The following is a 17,760-nucleotide window of genomic DNA, read 5'->3' as shown; positions in this document are numbered from 1 at the left end:
ACTATCTGGAAAAAAACTTACCCAGGCACGTCCATTTTGTGACCTAGATAAAAAGACAAATGGAAAATCAATCAAAATTAGTAATTTCATACAATGCAAAGTAATGCAGAGCAGTGCAGCCTATAAGGACTTAGATAAAAATGAATGAAGACTTACGATGGCTGCGGCTCCCCAGATAAGGGCCAGAGCTGATAAGGTCAAAATGGCGGCTCTCATTGTGGCCATCCACATTAATATGGAGTCTGTCTGAAACTCATTCGGAATGACCATCAACTGGACAAAAAAAAAAAAAACAAGGTGTTAAATAAAACACTGGGAGAACTGGGTTTAATATATTAGCCAGCTACAGTTGCAGTCCATACGAATTTCAGTCATTTTGCCTCTGTAGTCCAGCACATTGGATTTGAAATGAAACAGTGATTATGAGGATAAAGTGCTGGCTGTCCATTAATTTGAGGGTATTTACGTCCAGTATTTAATACGGATTTGTATGTGCTGAACACAAACTCACAAAACACAATTTCAAGCTTAAAAAAGTTGCTCATTCTAGTCGTTCTAAAGATCGTAATTATACTCACTGCAGTCGAAACCTCAGTCAGTTTTCCGTCTGTCCAAAGTGGGTCATCCCACAGAACCTCATCTTGACATACACCCTAGGGAAAAATGGTGATAATGATGGTTTTACTAATTCTTTGGTTGTAACAGTCACAATTCAGAATGTTGTGATGATCGTATTTTAGCTACTTACGTTTCCTTCCCATCTGACCCACTCATTCTCAGTGGAAAGCAATTGGACGCCGAGTCCACTGGCCTCCCGCACGTTTCCGATTAAATATGGCATTACTGGGGAAATAAATACATCAAATAAATAGCCTGAATAAATATTAAGTAAGCTTTCTTTGTTCTGACACTTCTGACACCTGGTTGACACGACAGGCCTACGTGATATTTATAAACCAATTGAACAATAAGCGATGCAGTTTCACAAAGGCTAGATAACGTACAGTATGCAATGACTTTACGTTATGCGTATAGTAGCGCTGCTTTACCATTTTTCTTGACGCCAGTGTATATGTCAGTGTACTGTAGTACCCAAAAATGACAAAGCAAAAACAACAAACTCCAAGCAACAACCGCCATGACCGAAGTGCATCTGAATATGCTGAAGAGATCAAGGAAAATCCTTATAAAAGCCCTATATCCTACTATGCCATCACAATTTCCCTATGTCTCTACTAGGCACTTTGGAATTCTATTTAATTGTTCTGAACTTTGCGTAACAAAACTGATTACAACTACTACTACTGCTTTAACCAGGCCTCGTGCTCCTCCCCTGTAGGAGCCAGCCCACACGTGTCAACCAAGTATGTTATCACATCTATCGTCTCCTTGAATGCAAAACTCCCTGGGTCTCCAATTTTCCGTTCTGCGTGTTCAGCATCTTCCATGGTCATGCTAGAACATATTCTACGCATGGCCTCAGTCAGGCCTTTAGCCTTGCTCTCTAAAACCCTGAATCTAAGTCCTCTGACTTCAGACTCCTCAGTATCCATATACGGTTGTACATTTATCTTGTACCATATACTTCTCCTCTTACGGGAGCTTTTACTCCTACCCCATTGGCGTGTGCGAGGGGTTAACAATGCATTCCTGCCTAACCCATCTTCTGTCAATCTCTCATCAGGCGGGCCTAGGGCCGGGTCCTCGACACTACTACTACTACTACTACTACTACTTCTACTACAACTATTGATGATAATAATAATAATAATAATAATAATAATAATAATAATAATAATAATACACTAATTTCTAATCCCTATCTAGTGAATGCGCTATATAGTTTACTAAATAAACGGTCACTTCGGACAGCAGAAGCCTTATTCTGCACTAGATCAGCGTAATCATGTCGGGTACGCGCTGCTGCATATAGCCACAAAACCATGAACAAAATACCATATAGCCTGTTCTTAAAACATGACTCCAGAGATATTAAAGCTACTTATGCTCTTGCCTATGTTGTACCCCTGAATAGGGGGACGAAATAATAATCGTGACTCAACAGAAGTGTTTCTCCACTGATCGCTTCATCACGAATCAATAAGTAACAAACAATACTTTTCTTTTATTTTTTTGATGCGGGTTGCATTTCTGATTTTGTTCTCTTGTCCTCCTCGTCCGTATCTCCCTTCATTTTATAAAACCGACAAATAATAAAAAATAATAATAAATAATAATCAGAAGTATTAGGCGATTACCTCTAGGCTAGTCGCTAGCTGAACTACGGTGGGGTCGTTGAAGTGAATGCACACGCCAGACTGACAGCCCATGCAGCAGTTGCTAGGTGATAAGGTACACTTTCGTATTTCTGCTACTAATTAAAAAGAAGTATAGGCATATGGCCAATCGTCGCTGTGTTTTACTCATTTTTTACCTGTTTACAGACACGGGACTGAATGTCTAAACTGAATAGCAGTAGAAGAATCCGAGGAATCCCGGGAAATAATAGTTTTTCGCTGAAAAAGAGAACAGTCCCGGGAAAGCCAGAACGTGTGGCAACCTTACTGTCAACTAGCTATAAAACAAGTGCCATTTACTAGACAAACAGGATTTTGGGGATTATTGAATAACGAATACATTGTATTAGGTTACATTGGGGTAGTTGTACTAGGGAATGCTAGTCGCAAAGCATTGTGGTATCCACCTTTCTAGTGACCATGGTTCACGGGGTGCGATATTTCTAGTGCTCTCGAAATATAATTTAATGTAAAAGAGTCAAATTACATTTTTGAATTCGGACACAAGAACATGATGGCTGACGACCAATCTAGTTTAATATTTAGTGAATAATAGTGAGCCATTTCGGCCTATATAGCCAGAGCCATCGCCCATTTAAGAAAATGGCAAACATTTGGGATTGTTTAAACGCCCCAAGTAGCAAAGGTATTAACAAGCTAATTGCACATCATGTAGGCTAATAGCTTTACATAGGCTATCTTTGTTAGTGAGCTAACAAAGTGATTCCAACTACCTGTGCAGCTGTGCTTCAAATGAGGTTGAGCTAATTTAATCCTGTAAACAAATATCTTATTCCGATCAGATGTATTCATTTTGAATGTTCAATCGGAACAAATTATTCGGAATTAAGTAATATTCTGCATGTAAACGCGACTATTGATTTTCCTTCTGGATTAGGCTACAGTAGCTACACTTCGTTTAAAAATATAAAGACAGGACATCCAAACCAAGCCTGGCTGAGAGGTTTGCCACTACCGAAAGTAGTCTGCTGTAGACTAAGCTAATGATTCTGGATCATATAAGTATCCTATTATACTTTTTTATGTTATTATTTTGGTGATATAATGCTCTAGCTACATTTATTTATTGATACGCTGAAGACATTTATTGTTTCCCTACAAGTGTACTGCTATTAGTGAATACAGTAAGTCAAGGTAGCCTATTTGGTGGTGGGGAAGGCATTCAGAAAGGGATGCAGGAGCTGGTCATCTGGTTACTATAGACATTCTGTGGTCACAGGCACATCAAGTTTATCATTGCCTCACATGTTATTGTTCATTTGTCATAGAATTAAAATGGCTCCTGCATAGTGTATGGATGTTTACCTCCAAAGTTATTTGTGAAGCTTTGAGGAGCCACATTCCTGGTAGCAGAACATGTATTAAGTAGATGTCACAAATGACTCTGTTAGCTCTACCTACCCCAGATGAATCAGCATGACTGTTGCCATGCATGAACTGAACATTGCACTTACAGTACCGCCTACTGTCATCCTAGGTGGCCATTGATTTCACAGCATCCAATGGGGACCCTCGAAACAGCTGCTCCCTGCACTACATCAACCCCTACCAGGCCAATGAGTACCTGAAGGCCTTGGTAGCAGTTGGGGAGATATGTCAAGATTACGACAGGTATGTGTCACTCATTCACTATCACTAACTGAATTAACACAGGGAAGACACATGTATCTTATCTTTATCCACAGGTTGTTACATCTTATTTTAAGGGGGAACTGTCACCTTGTATTGCATTGAACATGCCAGCTTTTCAGCTTTATCTGATCTGGTGCGGAAAGATGGAAATTCTTTCCATGAAGTAAGGATGACAAGCAGACATATTGGGGTATTAGATGCAGTAGATAAGTAGATATGGAATACTGAGTTTACCCAGTATACATTATGATTGGTCTTCTTAGCAATGTAGTTTTGTGGCGTACATTGTGATTGGCTGAGCTCCACTTGTTTATCTGTCCTATTCCAAGTGTATTGTCTCATCGGGCTAAAAGAAATAGGCAGCTCTGGTACCCTGCACCATGTGCTGCCTGAAGAATCAACATGATCTTGCCCTGGAAATTCACATACACCGAATTCTGGATAAGCGCCACCACCACGAGGACATTCTGCAATTGCAAGAAGAAATATAATACCTATAAAATAGATGTATTTACACGTAATCCATATATAGGGCTTACTACAGTTTTTGCAGGCATAGTTGCTGCCCTACAGTAAAGAGATCGGTTGCTCGCCTCTTATATTCTTTATATCTCTGTGTCTCTTTGCAAAGGAGGTCCACCGTTTTGATTGTTATTACCTCATATGCCATTATGACCACATAACAGGGGAATGGGTCTAAGAATAGCCAACCACAGTGGCCCAAGCCCACTGGCCTCACATGCTCTGAGTACATCTGTTACCTCCCCTGTAGACTTGGGCCCGGGCTTGCTGGTGCTGCGCCCTGACAGTTACAACTGCCTAACAGGGGCACATGGGACTCACCACCCTCTCTCCCCCGCTGCCCACACACGCTGGCACTCAGCCCGCCCTATAATTCCCGCATAAACCTTCCTCCTCAGCCAGTGAGCCGGGAATGTGAATGCACTTCATAAGGATTTCAGGTTTTTCAGTTACCTCAAATGGCCAATAATGGTGCGTGGCCTTTCCCCTGCTCCACGCATGGTACCCACCCGAGCGGTTGAAGCAGGCACTGCTTCCTCTGAGCGAGGAGCTGGATTAGCCGACTCGGGGGAAATCTGCAGTCGGGTCTGGGTGAGAGGTGCCTCAGCCTTTCGCGGCGGCTCCCCCGTGGTTTGGCGGGAGAGCGCCGTCTCCACGGCGGTAATTAGTTTAGAAGCCAGCCGCTGCCGGGCCAAGCGGGCCCTGGGTGTCTTGCTGTCACCCGCGGTTTGCTGTGTGTTGTCTCGCCGGTGCTGTGCCTGGCAATATGCTTTTCCCTCCAGAGGTCTGGCAGGGTGCCCCAGTCAAGCCCAGTCCTCTGATAGCTGACAGGGGCTCATTAGCACAGTGCCAGCGAGCACAAGGTGAGAGAACACAGCACAGCAGACGTCTGTTCTGAGAGGGGAGGGTTACACAGGAGAGGAGACTGGGCGAGTGGGAGGAGCAGAAAGAGAGGATGAGTGAAGGGAGATGAGGAAAGAGAGAATGCTGGGAGAGAAGAAGGGGGATCAGGCTCCATATGAAAGTAGATGGACAAATGTAAACACAACAGTGTTCCTTCAGGTTTTCTGATGATTCCATAACAAAGGTGTATTTTTCCTGGTATGATTCAGGTGTGCTCATACCCTTAGAAGTCAAGGTCAATGTTGATCTTAATTTAGTGATCATCTTCACCCCATTCAAAAGCATTTGTTTCAAGCAGAGAGGGATGTCCTTCAAGGTGACAAAAATGAATAGCTTCTTAGTGGTATTAGTGGCATGATGCTGATATTATCCATGTGCAATTTGTGTATTTCCCTGGCCTACATTATGCATTCACAATATAAGACAGGTGTGGAAATGTGTTAATTATATTTTATCCTTTCTATTTAGATTGAATCTGGTCCAAAGCCGATATCTGTTTTGAATTAGATGTTTCATCTACATATGGTTTACCCCAGGCAGCTGTGCTGCAAAGGGTGAATAACTAATTTTTTTGTAATTAGATCTGTAATAATGAAAGTCTTCATCTGGCACAGATCCAAACAAGAGAGTTCCACATTAGTGTATGTCATATTTGCAGGCCCCTGCTTCAAATAAGGAGGAGCATTGCAGAAGTGTGAATTAGGGAAGCAAGGCATCATTATCACATGGTGTTTTCATGAGTAGCACCTGATATTTGATAATTATTTATGAGGATGCATGGAGACAGTTTGGCTTGAACCCTCATTAATTGTGTAGTTATGCTGGAATGGCTGCATGTCTCTGTCTCTCTCTATCCCTGAGAGATTTGCATTGATACAAATCAGCTCTAATATTATTATTATAATAATATAATAATAATAATAATAATAATAATAATGATAATAATAACCGCATGCTGATAAGGTTTTCTGACAGATTTTTTCTCTTGAATTTATAAGCCTTCAGAACATCTTTAAAGGGTACCTTTACCTAAGACGAGCATATGCCTAGATCTGTTCAATATATCATCCCATTCTCATAAGCTAAATAAGTCACACATAACAACGTATTTCATTATGTCATGCCAAGAAAATCATTTAGAGTGGAGGATTTTACCATGGAGTCATTCACAAAGATGTACAGACTCTAGGGCTGGTATTGCTTCACATTGTAGGGTTATACCCATGAAGCCATCATTTGGAGCTTACCACAGAACCATTTTTTTCCATTAGAACAGCAGACATCAGCTCTATGTGAAGAAAAGTTAAATAGCATTTGACCTTACAGTTGTTGATGGGAGATGAAGTCCTGACCTGGCATTAAAATAGACCATGGGACTTCATGTCCCATTAGAACTGTTGTGAAAACATATTTAACCCTTTCTCATTTGCCTCAATGCTGTGGAGTACACTTAGCAGAAGGAAATAGCTTCACCAAATATATTTGGAAAATACACTCACTGAGCAACTGTACACCTACTTATTAATGCGATTATCTAATCAGCCAATCATGTGGCAGCAGTGCAATGCATACAATCATGTAGATACAGGTCAGGAGCTTCAGCTTCACATGAACCATGAGAATGGAGAAAGAATGTGATCTGTGATTTTGACCGTGGCATGATTGATGGTGCCAGACGGGCTGGTTTGAGAATTTATGTAAGTGCTGATTTCCTTGGATTTTCACCCGCAACAGTCTCGAGAGTTTACTCCATACGAGAGAATGGTGCAAAAAAACATCCAGTGAGCAGCAATTCTGCAGACAGAAATGCCTTGTTAATGAGAGAGGTCAGAGGAGAAGAGTGGATAGGCTACAGCAGCAGAAGACCAATCAATTTAAAAATAAGTCTCATAAGTACTGAGTGCTGATGGAGTGTATGTTGCTTGGAGTTTTTAATTTAACTATAGAGAAATTGTCTGAAGTGCAACAGAGGTTCAAAAGTAATGTATGTTGCTCAATCTCTAATCTCCCATCATAGAAAATTTCAGTGAGGCTCAGTAGGCTTTGGGCTTCAAATGGGCTTGAAACTCAGAGGTTTCGATTTGAGGCTGCAGTTGGAAACTGCTGTGAATGCTTTTTCTTGGTGTGTAATTGGAATAGCTTCACTGAATAGTATGTTTGGCCTTGGAGTCATTCTGGAGATTTAAATTGAATATACATAACTAACTTGGTGCAAAATACTGCATTTTGCTTACTAAACTATGCAACACGTTTTACCCTACCTGTCCCCCTCCCCCTACCTGTCTGTCTCAACCTCCCTCTCCTCAGACAGCAACAGGTGGAGAAGATCATAATAAATAAGTAAAATCTGTGTAGGTGTAGGCTGAAGCTTTAGTTTATTATAACTACCCTTTTTACAAAACATATTCTAATAGTCAACCCTTTCTCTACAATAATGTCAATAATAACATATTGCGTATATTGAGATGCATTGATTTACATTTTTGTCAAATACCTGATGCCCATCAACAATTCCACAATTTCACATGCTATTTATTTTTTGGCATCTGTTTTTTGGAGTTTTTAAGCACAAAGCAGGTTAAAAAATGCATCAAAACACGTTTTTGCAGGCATCTGATTATGGTTCCTTCACCTTTGCTTTAATACTAACTTTTTCTGCTAATCGCATTTTCCAAATAACTTCTACATTCCACTGGTGAACTTGAGGAAGAAAAGTGTCTGTATGCTGTGGGTTTTCTGTGCCTTTCCCAATGTGATATTTGGGCACAGATAACCCTTTGGTTGGTGTGTATGCTTTCAAGGAACAGATATTATCACAGATTCTCATTTTCAGACAGCTATCTCCATGTCTTTGTAGGAGAAGTGAAACGTAGAAGATTTATATTGAAAACTGGAAAGAAGCGCTTATAAGCATATTTTGATAAGTTTAAATTGAACGTGAAAAACATCACATAGTGTGATATGTAGTACAGAGATCACATCTAGCTACATCGCCCTTGGTTGAAACAGATAGTGCTGCCTGCTCTAACTGGTTATTTTCAGTATCGATAAAGCATTTGTATCCTTAGAGGAATCAACTCACTTCTCGTTAATTTGTGTTCTAGCAGCTTCTGAATGGAAAATCCAGCTGAGACACTGTTTTTTTAGAGTAGTGATTTTCTCTCTGTTCAAGTATCTAATCCAACCAAATGGGAGTGACAGAAAGACGTATGTAAGGGAAAGAGAGAATGGACAGGTGGAGTGATCAGTGAAGAGAGAAGGACGGGTAATGTATGAACAGAGAGGGAGGGTAAGAGAGGGAGTGAGACAGAATTTGCGGGGGAAGAGGTGAATAGGTCATCTGTCCGCTACCTTATCCTTCCTCCAGTGAACTTTACATTTTCATGGTAATAATTCGGCAGTAAGGGGAAATATGGCTTGGCAGCAGGTGCTGTGTGGCTGGAGCTCTCCTCTGACTGCCCGTGGGCTGTTCCAGGCACTGGGAGGTGCCAGCATCCTGTGGGATCCATTAGAGGCCGGATTACCCACTTACTGCCGCCTGCCGATTCTCTCCCTGTGAGGCCGGTTTGGAGGGGGCTTGGCTTTTCTGTTCCGCAGAGCTGCAGTTGGTGTCGTCCTCCCGGGAGAGCGAGTAAGAGGCTACAGGGGGAAGACAGTGGCTGCATTTGTGCCTCTTAATATTTGGAAGAAAACCCCACAAACTTTGGTGTTTTTTCTCACAGGACATGGATTTTCATTGCCTTCCGCTCTGGTTCCACTTGCAGAGGGCTGGTTGCGCATATTCAGCTTTTTCTCGATAATAGCCAGCACAGCGGAGCGTGGAGTTTAAGCGCGTTTGAAATGCCTTTGTGTCACACCTTCACGCTTTGAGGAAGGATGCAAAGGTCAATCCTGTCTCTCTGTGTCACAGTACTGGTTCATGTGGGTGTTCTGCAGGCGGGGTTCCATTAATAATTCAGAGAGCGCTGTTAAAGGAAAAAAAGCTGTTAGTTACACATTGTTTTGAAATTGCAGCTCTTGTGCTGTATTTTTGTTTCATATGAGAACATGGGAAGCAGTAGCTTTTTATTAATTTGCTGCATAAGGTGGGAGCTGAGCACCCCCCCCCCCCAGTTTGGAATGGCCAGCTGTCCATTGCTATGAACCCCACTGCTGATTCGGATGACTCTAGACATGACTCTAGACTCTAGACAGAGGAGGACCTGTCATGTGCAGATTTACCATGCAGTCCACAGGCGACCGGGGGGGGGTCTATGAATGCAGATCCCTAAACAACTGAACTCTCCCTTATCCTGGGTCACCCCTGTTAGGTTTCTAAACAGAGTTAGTCAGTCAGATTAGTTCAGCGTCATCACAGAGGGTGTAAAGCACACATGCTTTCTGTTCCAAGTAAAGAAGTATCCTTATCTGGATAACCTCAACCCAGCCAAGCTAAATGCGCACAGTGTTACTGGAATGTTTTGTCAGTGTTATCATATCACCACTACATTACAGCAACATTACACCACTACATTACAGCAATGTTTTGTGTTAGCTAGATGGGACTAACCTGAACTAAACGAAGGATAGCTGGAGTTCAGAAACACAATGCCATAGTGTTGAGTGCCACAGCTCTCCTTATTTAATTCATGATAGACCCATGTAATCCATGTAGAGATTCTTCTTCAGACATCGTGTCCTGGCTGTGCAGCCCCTATTTCATCCTCTGTTATTAGCTGCACTAAAGCACACATGGTGTCATTTTATGTGCGCCAGTGTGAGGGTTAATGGCACCTTTGAACTGTGTTTGCCCTCAACAGAGTCACTAATGCCATGACAAATTATATTATACATTTTTCCTTGTAAGGCTGTACTGCACAGCTTCTGCTGGACATAGAGCTCCCCATAGCAAATATATTTCACCATTTATTCACCACTGACTGACCAAAGATTAGCATGACTCAGCAAGTTGGGCCTTAGTGATAAATGAAAAGAAATGTCAGGGAAATGATCCTCGTGACGTGTTTCGAGGCCCCACTGGAGGAGGACAGCGGAAACTGCATGTTGCCTCTCACTAAGCTGAAAGCAGTCATTTCCTAGGTTATCCATTACTCACTTTTTAATGATGTTTGCTATAGTGGGAGTGGGAGTTAATGTTGCTGCATGTATACAATGTCTTTATCTCTTTCATTTATTGCAATATCCCAGTCCCCATTAGAGAGTGCAGAATATTCAGAATGTAGTTTCATATGGATTTGCATGCCAGCAAACAGCTGTCTCCAAGTGTGTGCAGATATCTAAGCCCCACCGCGATCGCCCGTCAGTCCGGTCCTGTTTTCCCAAATCTGAAACTCCTTTTAGCTTTTTTTACAGTGTATTCCATCCCCCTGAAAGTGTCACTGGTACTGTCCAAACAAGCGAAAGGAGCGGATTCCTTTGCTAAAACAACCCCGCCCCCACTCGTTCTGCGAGCAGTCATGTGAGCCGATGTGCACTCCAGTCTTGTGTCTGTCTTATTCGTTACTCCGTCACACTGCAAATTAAGAAATGAACAGATGCACCTCATCAAGGGGGCGAGGGAGGGAGCGGGACTGCTTACTTTCGTGCCTGGCATTTCATACAGTAACAGTATGCAAAGAGCTGAGAAAAAGCACTTTAGAATAAATTACTTGAGTCCTTAAGGTCATAATTCAAATATAAACTATCTGAATAATGCATTATGAGTTGACCTTTCCATTAAGCAAAGCTACAAGCTAAAATGTAAATATAACTGGCTTGGGAAATTGCAAAGCCATTGTTTCTACACAGTAACAGATCACCAACAATCCTGCTCTGCCAAATTTCCCTGGCAGGTCTGCAATCCTCAAGTCGCGTTCAGTTTATTGCAATTCAAATTTCATTTATCAATGATTAACTTCTCAGATACAGTAAATATTTAACAGTAAATATTTTGGTTCATTAATAAGATTGCACTCAAGTCATTTGCACATAGTCCTTTGTTACAGTCTGCTTGTGCAAGTGATGATATAACTATGCATAGTTTTGAGTTTAACAGGTTGATTTGCATTTGATTTTCTCTTTTGTCTTTCTTTTTAGTGACAAAAGGTTCTCTGCACTTGGATTTGGAGCAAGAATTCCACCCAATTATGAGGCAAGTGTCTGCTGTCAGTTTTTCATTTCTGATTTCATTTGAAGCCTTGTGTATTTTCCATCATCGATACCTTTCTCCGGGTAACAGTCTGGTGTGCTCATCATGGATGGCCACACCTTATGAATATGTATTTAAGTAATAGCCAATCAGAGAACGTTCCGCATAAGCAGTGGCAGAGACCTCACTTTCAGTGTTAATCACATCAAGCTCCGTTTTCAAGGAATGTGATTACTTATAAAACACGTGTTTCCCTTGTCCAGATGTGAGATGGCTTACTCACTCAAGTGACATGGACAAGATGAAAACGCCACGGTCATGCACAGAAATGGAAGCCTTTCGTATGCTTTAACCTGTTTTAAAGGATGCCATCTTTTTTTAAGATTTCACGATAGAGTGGTTCAGTGGGTTGATAGCAAGCTTTTGAAAGTAACAGGATTCAAACTTCAAATTGAGTTGACATAAGTCTCTGACCCGGATTGAAGCCCCCGGCCTTCTACAAAGCCGGGAAGCAGATATTTTATTTTATTTTTAGGTTCTGAACATGTCTCTTGGTCATTTTGCAAAATGCACAATTGAGCTAATTCTTCAACATTCTTTTTCAGTCTTACTCTCTCTAATATGATGCCCCAGCTGTACTCCTGTGAATGTTACAGGCTATTACATTATTATAGATATGCTTTTAATAAAATTTGTTATATGCAGAATTAATACAACTGTCACCAAATTCTACATTTGTTTGATGTAAACGGCATTAAAACCACATTGGATGCAAATTCATATAAGACAGCTGCTGCTCGGTGACAATAACTAAACTTGGCAAGCTTTAAAATAATGACTCAGGGCTGTTGTTCCCTGCCACCCACATCTGTAGTTCACCAGGCACCAGTGCTGTGCACATTACCACTTGGACATTGTAAATGTTCAACCGAGTTTATTTTGAGGAATAGACGGAGTGGACTGATACGATTCAGCTTTTTACTGTGTATACTTTTTTTTTCATCACAGCAGCTGTATGGCACTTAAATAATCATCCCCAAGGTGTGGATTTCTCAGGTTGTCAGGATTTTTCCGTTTCGAGTGCGATGCGTGCAGTGAAAAGTGAGGAAATCTTTGCACAGCGCTGTCTGCTGTCTGGGGAGGGGCTTAAGACACTCTTTAAATGTCAAAGGACTCACTGAAGCCCTTTTCAGCCAGCGGCGGGTTATGAGAGGAGCGCAATGATTCACCATGAGCACGCACATCAGCTCCTGCTGCCGTGAATCCAGTCCCATGGTTATTACTGAACCAATCATGCAAGCAGGTCAAAGGGGCTCGCAATCTTTGACTATCAAATACAGGGAAATTGTTTGCTTTTTGGAAGACAATTTGTCCTTATTTGCAGTTGTTTGTTTTGTATATGAAAATATTTATCATATAACTAATACAATACTGGAGCTAAGATGAAGGATAAACTCCACCTCATACCTTATCCTTCCTCCCGCACCCCCATTGAAGTTATTTGATATAAATGCAAAAGTACTGGTACAGTCTCTGTATTTCATCACATTGATAAGAAACTGGACAAATAGTCTATTCTGAAATAGAGTCATCATGTTTTGTACTTGGTTGCAAATCCTTTGCATTCAATGACTTAAAGTCATCAGCAGACACTGAGTATTTTCCCTGGTGATGCTCTGCCTGGCCAGTGCTACACCCATCTTCCTGTTTTGCCTTCAGCCTTGTCTTCAGCATGTGAAACGACCGCAGACATCCCTTCCTAACCATATTTTGCCTCTTCACACCCAGGTCTCCCATGACTTTGCCATCAATTTCAACCCAGATGATGATGAATGTGAAGGTAGGAGATCTTGGTCATGCTTTTCTGCCTCATGTACTGCACCACTCCCCCCTAGGTACAGGAAGCCCTGACCCTGGTTTTATACTTATCTGTGGGGGGAGGAGGATCAGAGAAAGGGCATTGAGCTGAGAATAGATATTTCTGTTTTTCAGAAAAAATACAGATTTCAGAGGCAGGAAGGAGCTGCCTGGAATCGCAGTCTGTCTTGCTGTCAGCTTAGCTTAATGCTTTTTGTGCGCTAAAATCTCTTTCCTCCTGCAACCCAACCCCCCATTCCTGGACTAATCCCATTGGTGTGCGTGGAGGAGGAGGAGGAGATGGTGGGATTTAACCTACCTGCTGTTTTCGGTTCCAGAAATCCAGGGCGTGGTAGAAGCATACCAGAACTGCCTCCCTAAGATCCAGCTGTACGGCCCCACCAACGTGGCACCCATCATCAGCAGGCTGGCCAAGCTGGCTGCAGGGGACGGCACCATCAAAGACGCCTCAGTGAGTGTCCATACCATAGACATCTCAGAGACACAGATCACCCAACCAAACACACCATAGAAACCATATGCCAGGCAAGACAGTACAGATTGTGATCTGATCCAGCGGGGCGGTGAATGGCAAATCCATCTCCCGTTTGCATCAGCATGACTGTACGTTCCCCATCTGGGGTGAATCTATAACTGTGCCTTCAAAGCCATTTGCTATTAATAACACTAAAGCATGTGTGCATGTGTGAATGCGGGACTGTGTGTGTCGCTTTTTCTGTTCATTTGTGAGTATTATGTGTAGAAACTTTGGCCAGACGACTAGACTGTAGCTGGCCTAATTAGGCATGTTCTTCCAAGACAAGTTTGTGAGGTAAAAGTTTTTTTTTCTGCACATCCATAGCTGAAGTCAAGTTCTTAGTAGGAAAAGAGCAGGGCAATAAAATACATACACCCAGGAAAATTAGGAAAATGCGAAGTTAAGAAAATATGGAAAAAAAATCATATTCCACGTGTGACCTTCATTTATTATTTACTTCTCCTCAGAACCTATCAAATTTCAGTAAAATGACCATAAGGATCAATGGGAGGGAACTCAGGACACCAGATAAAAATGCAAACAGGGCAAAAATCAGCGCTTGGATCACTGCGTAATGGGGCCTTTGAAACTGGAATAAATAGGAAACCCCATTGATTTAGCATTTTATCCCCCTGTGGTCACACTGGATGCTTTCAAATATAGGCCGCCCTTGAAATGTACCCTGTTTATTCTCAGAACATGTAAAGATGCTGATATGCAGAGTAATATTTCTCCACATCATATTATAAAGGAAGGCCATATTCACCTTGTGGGCTTTCCCTTCAGAATGCCTGTGTGTTACCATTTCCTGACGTACGTTCTCTTTTATTTTCTACTCAGTATGTACCCCATACATGTCACTCCATGTCATGCTAAAGTGCTGATGCGTCTTCTAAATACCTCCTGAAGGTGCGCACAAAATGGGCATGCATTTTAGAAGACAGGGTGCTCTGCATGTGAGGGTGGAATAATAAGATGGTGTGCTTAATACTCAGAGTGAGCACTACAGTACATAGAGAAAGTGTTATTAATAAGTATTGCATTAAGGCTGAGAAATGAGAATGAGTACTGGGACAATAAAAGCAAATATAGTTTTATTTACACAATTTATTTCAGAAAAATGTATCTCACTATCATAGTTCATAGTAGTCTGTGCCTTGGGCTAACCCCCTCACAATGCAAGCCAAAGTTCAGATAGCAGGTTCAGGAGTGGCTTGTGCAAGGCAGGACCCATCGATAGGTGAGGGAACAAAAAACAAGAATTGAGATTTAGGGTAGAGCTACACAGTAGGTAGAACACAAAGATACAGAATGGAGATGTCTTCTTCTCTAAGAAATCTGTGAAAAATCTCCATTTAGTTTAACATACTTCTCCTGCCACAGAAGTATGATTAAAACCAGGAAAATGCCCATCGACAAAATCCAATACAACCATGGAATCTGTCCAATAGAATCACATGAGCATTGAGGACTGTGAATAAGATCTGAGTACTGAGAATGAATGCTGTGACCTAGCAGTAAGTACTGAGTACTGAAGCAGTGAGAAGGAATACATTACATTACATTAATGGCATTTGGCAGACGCTCTTATCCAGAGCGACATACAGATGACTTGACTAAGCAGGAGACAATCCTCCCCTGGAGCAATGCAGGGTTAAGGGCCTTGCTCAAGGGCCCGACGGCTGTGCGGATCTTATTGCGTCTACACCGGGGATCGAACCGCCGACCTTACGGGTCCCCAGTCATGTACCCCAACCACTACGCTACAGGCCCTGGAGTACTGAGAGCGCCTTTCTCCCCCAGCGCTACCACATCCTGCTGATCCTGACGGACGGCGTGGTGACGGACATGGCGGACACGCGCGAGGCCATCGTGCGCGGCTCCTACCAGCCGCTGTCCATCATCATCGTGGGCGTGGGCAACGCCGACTTCACCGACATGCAGATCCTGGACGGGGACGACGGGGTGCTGCGCTCCCCGAAGGGGGAGCCGGTTCTGAGGGACATCGTGCAGTTCGTTCCCTTCAGAGACTTCAAAACGGTCAGTCCGCCTCTCCGCCCAGGGTCCCCTCTGATGCTGTGCTCTCAGGTCACGCCACCGTAAGCCCAATGATTACCCTTCACTAGAACAATGTTAAAGTTTTCACTTGGGCACATCAAAGCAGAAGAGGGTTCAAAAGGTTCCCACTGCGCGCTATAATTATGTTTTCTGTCAGCAATAACTTTGAAAATGTGACCTCCAAATCCTCAAAAAAAAAAAAGCAAAAAAAAAAGCATTACCATTCAAGTGGAGTTTTGAGAAAGCAGCCAGGCAGGCTGGTGATAGAAACAAAGTAAATGGACTCATCTTTCCTGTAGTGGAGAGAGATAGAGCGCATTATGAAACTAAAATGTTCTTTTCTCGCTGAAGGACTTTTCCTGGCTGACAACAGTCAGTCATGTAACGGTTTGGAGATTTGAAGGTGAAATACACTGACAGAATCACTCCCAAACAACACGTTATTTTCCCTCTCACATACAGTACAATTCCCTCACACTGCAGATCTGCACAATTGGCAAGGCAGAAATGTACCCTTTGTGCAAAAATCTTTCCCTATCCATCTACGGCTTGCAAACGTATTCCGGCCCTCGGTTGGTTGCTTCAGAGATTAAATATAATACCTTTAAATAGGCATTATTATTTATGATCCAAATAAATAAGTAATTGACAATTAAATACGGTGATGTCTTTATCGCATAAGTATTCAGAACCTGTGGTCTAGCAATTCACTGAATGGCTCAGTAAAAGTGGTTAATTTGATTTGAGAAGAAAATAATGTAGGTTTTCTCAGTCAGGTAGTGGATTTCAAGCAATGATTCAATAATGTAGACCAAGAAGCCTCCAAACAACTTGGGGATAAAACCACAACTAGTTTTTTTAATGGCACAGATCAAAGAAGGATGTAAAATTGCTTCAATGTCCAATTATAATGTCCTAATGAACAGGGCCAAGTCAATTATTAAAGGAACTATAGGTAATTTTGGACTCCTAACGGTCAAGAGATGAATGTATGGCTTTAGTGCTGTCTCAGTGTGGTGAGGTGTGTGTCGTGTGCCCCATTTCCAGCTATGCCCTTTGTTTTACAGGCCTCTCCTGCTGCTCTGGCCAAGTGTGTCCTCGCTGAAGTGCCCAAGCAGGTGGTGGAGTATTACAGCCATAAGGCTATCGCCCCCAAATGCCCCGTCGTCGATTCACCCACCTCCCCCGCCAACACCCCAGAGTAGAGGAGATGTACGACTACAAACGGCCTGGCCTGGCTGGTCTCAGCTGTTCGGTGGGTCAAAGATTTGGGTTTCAAGGACAATTCAAGAGAAGAGATTTAAAGTTTACATTCCAAAGTGAAGCATTGAGGACTGTTTGGCTTGAACTACAATGACTTTGTCTGCCTAGCTATGGTCTGTCTGCTCGGCATGGGCACGGGAGTGGGTTCCTGAGGCTCCCTAAAGAATATTCGCATTCCTTCCAAGCAGAAAGCCCAGGCCCCATATTCCAGGTGACCCTCCTGAACTATTGCAGCGGCCCTTGCAGCTTCCAAGCAATTTCCCTCTAATTCCTGAATTCCGGACTTCACCCCCCTCTTTTTGCACAGTTTATTTCTTTCACTGCTCTCTGTTGAGCGGCTTGTCAACAGGCTTGCATGAAGAGTCCATAGACTCCATAGAAAACATACCATAGACAACCTCGATGGTGATGTCAACAAATTATTTTAAGAACGTGATGGTGATATAAAAAGATCAGTACACTAACTCATTGGTAATATCTACATATTATTACATGATAATAATCTCTTGATACAACATGCGACAATGTAAAGAATTTAGAGT

The 17,760-nt window shown here is 42.3% G+C and overlaps 1 protein-coding gene across 1 annotated transcript in view; it reads left to right on the top strand.

Annotated features, from left to right (window-relative positions):
* LOC133130345 (copine-7-like) overlaps positions 1-17,286 on the top strand; it is a 42,444-nt gene extending 25,158 nt beyond the window's left edge. The window contains exons 10-15 of the mRNA XM_061244872.1: positions 3,796-3,929; positions 11,451-11,505; positions 13,291-13,342; positions 13,698-13,831; positions 15,701-15,937; positions 17,023-17,286. Of these exons, the coding sequence (XP_061100856.1) occupies positions 3,796-3,929; positions 11,451-11,505; positions 13,291-13,342; positions 13,698-13,831; positions 15,701-15,937; positions 17,023-17,160 (750 nt within the window). The 3' untranslated portion in view covers positions 17,161-17,286. The remainder of the gene's footprint in view (positions 1-3,795; positions 3,930-11,450; positions 11,506-13,290; positions 13,343-13,697; positions 13,832-15,700; positions 15,938-17,022) is intronic.
* Positions 17,287-17,760: the final 474 nt, after the last annotated feature.

This window comes from Conger conger, chromosome 6 (genome assembly GCF_963514075.1).
Source record: "Conger conger chromosome 6, fConCon1.1, whole genome shotgun sequence".
Lineage (NCBI taxonomy): Eukaryota > Metazoa > Chordata > Actinopteri > Anguilliformes > Congridae > Conger > Conger conger.
This window is presented reverse-complemented; position numbering and strand designations above follow the sequence as displayed.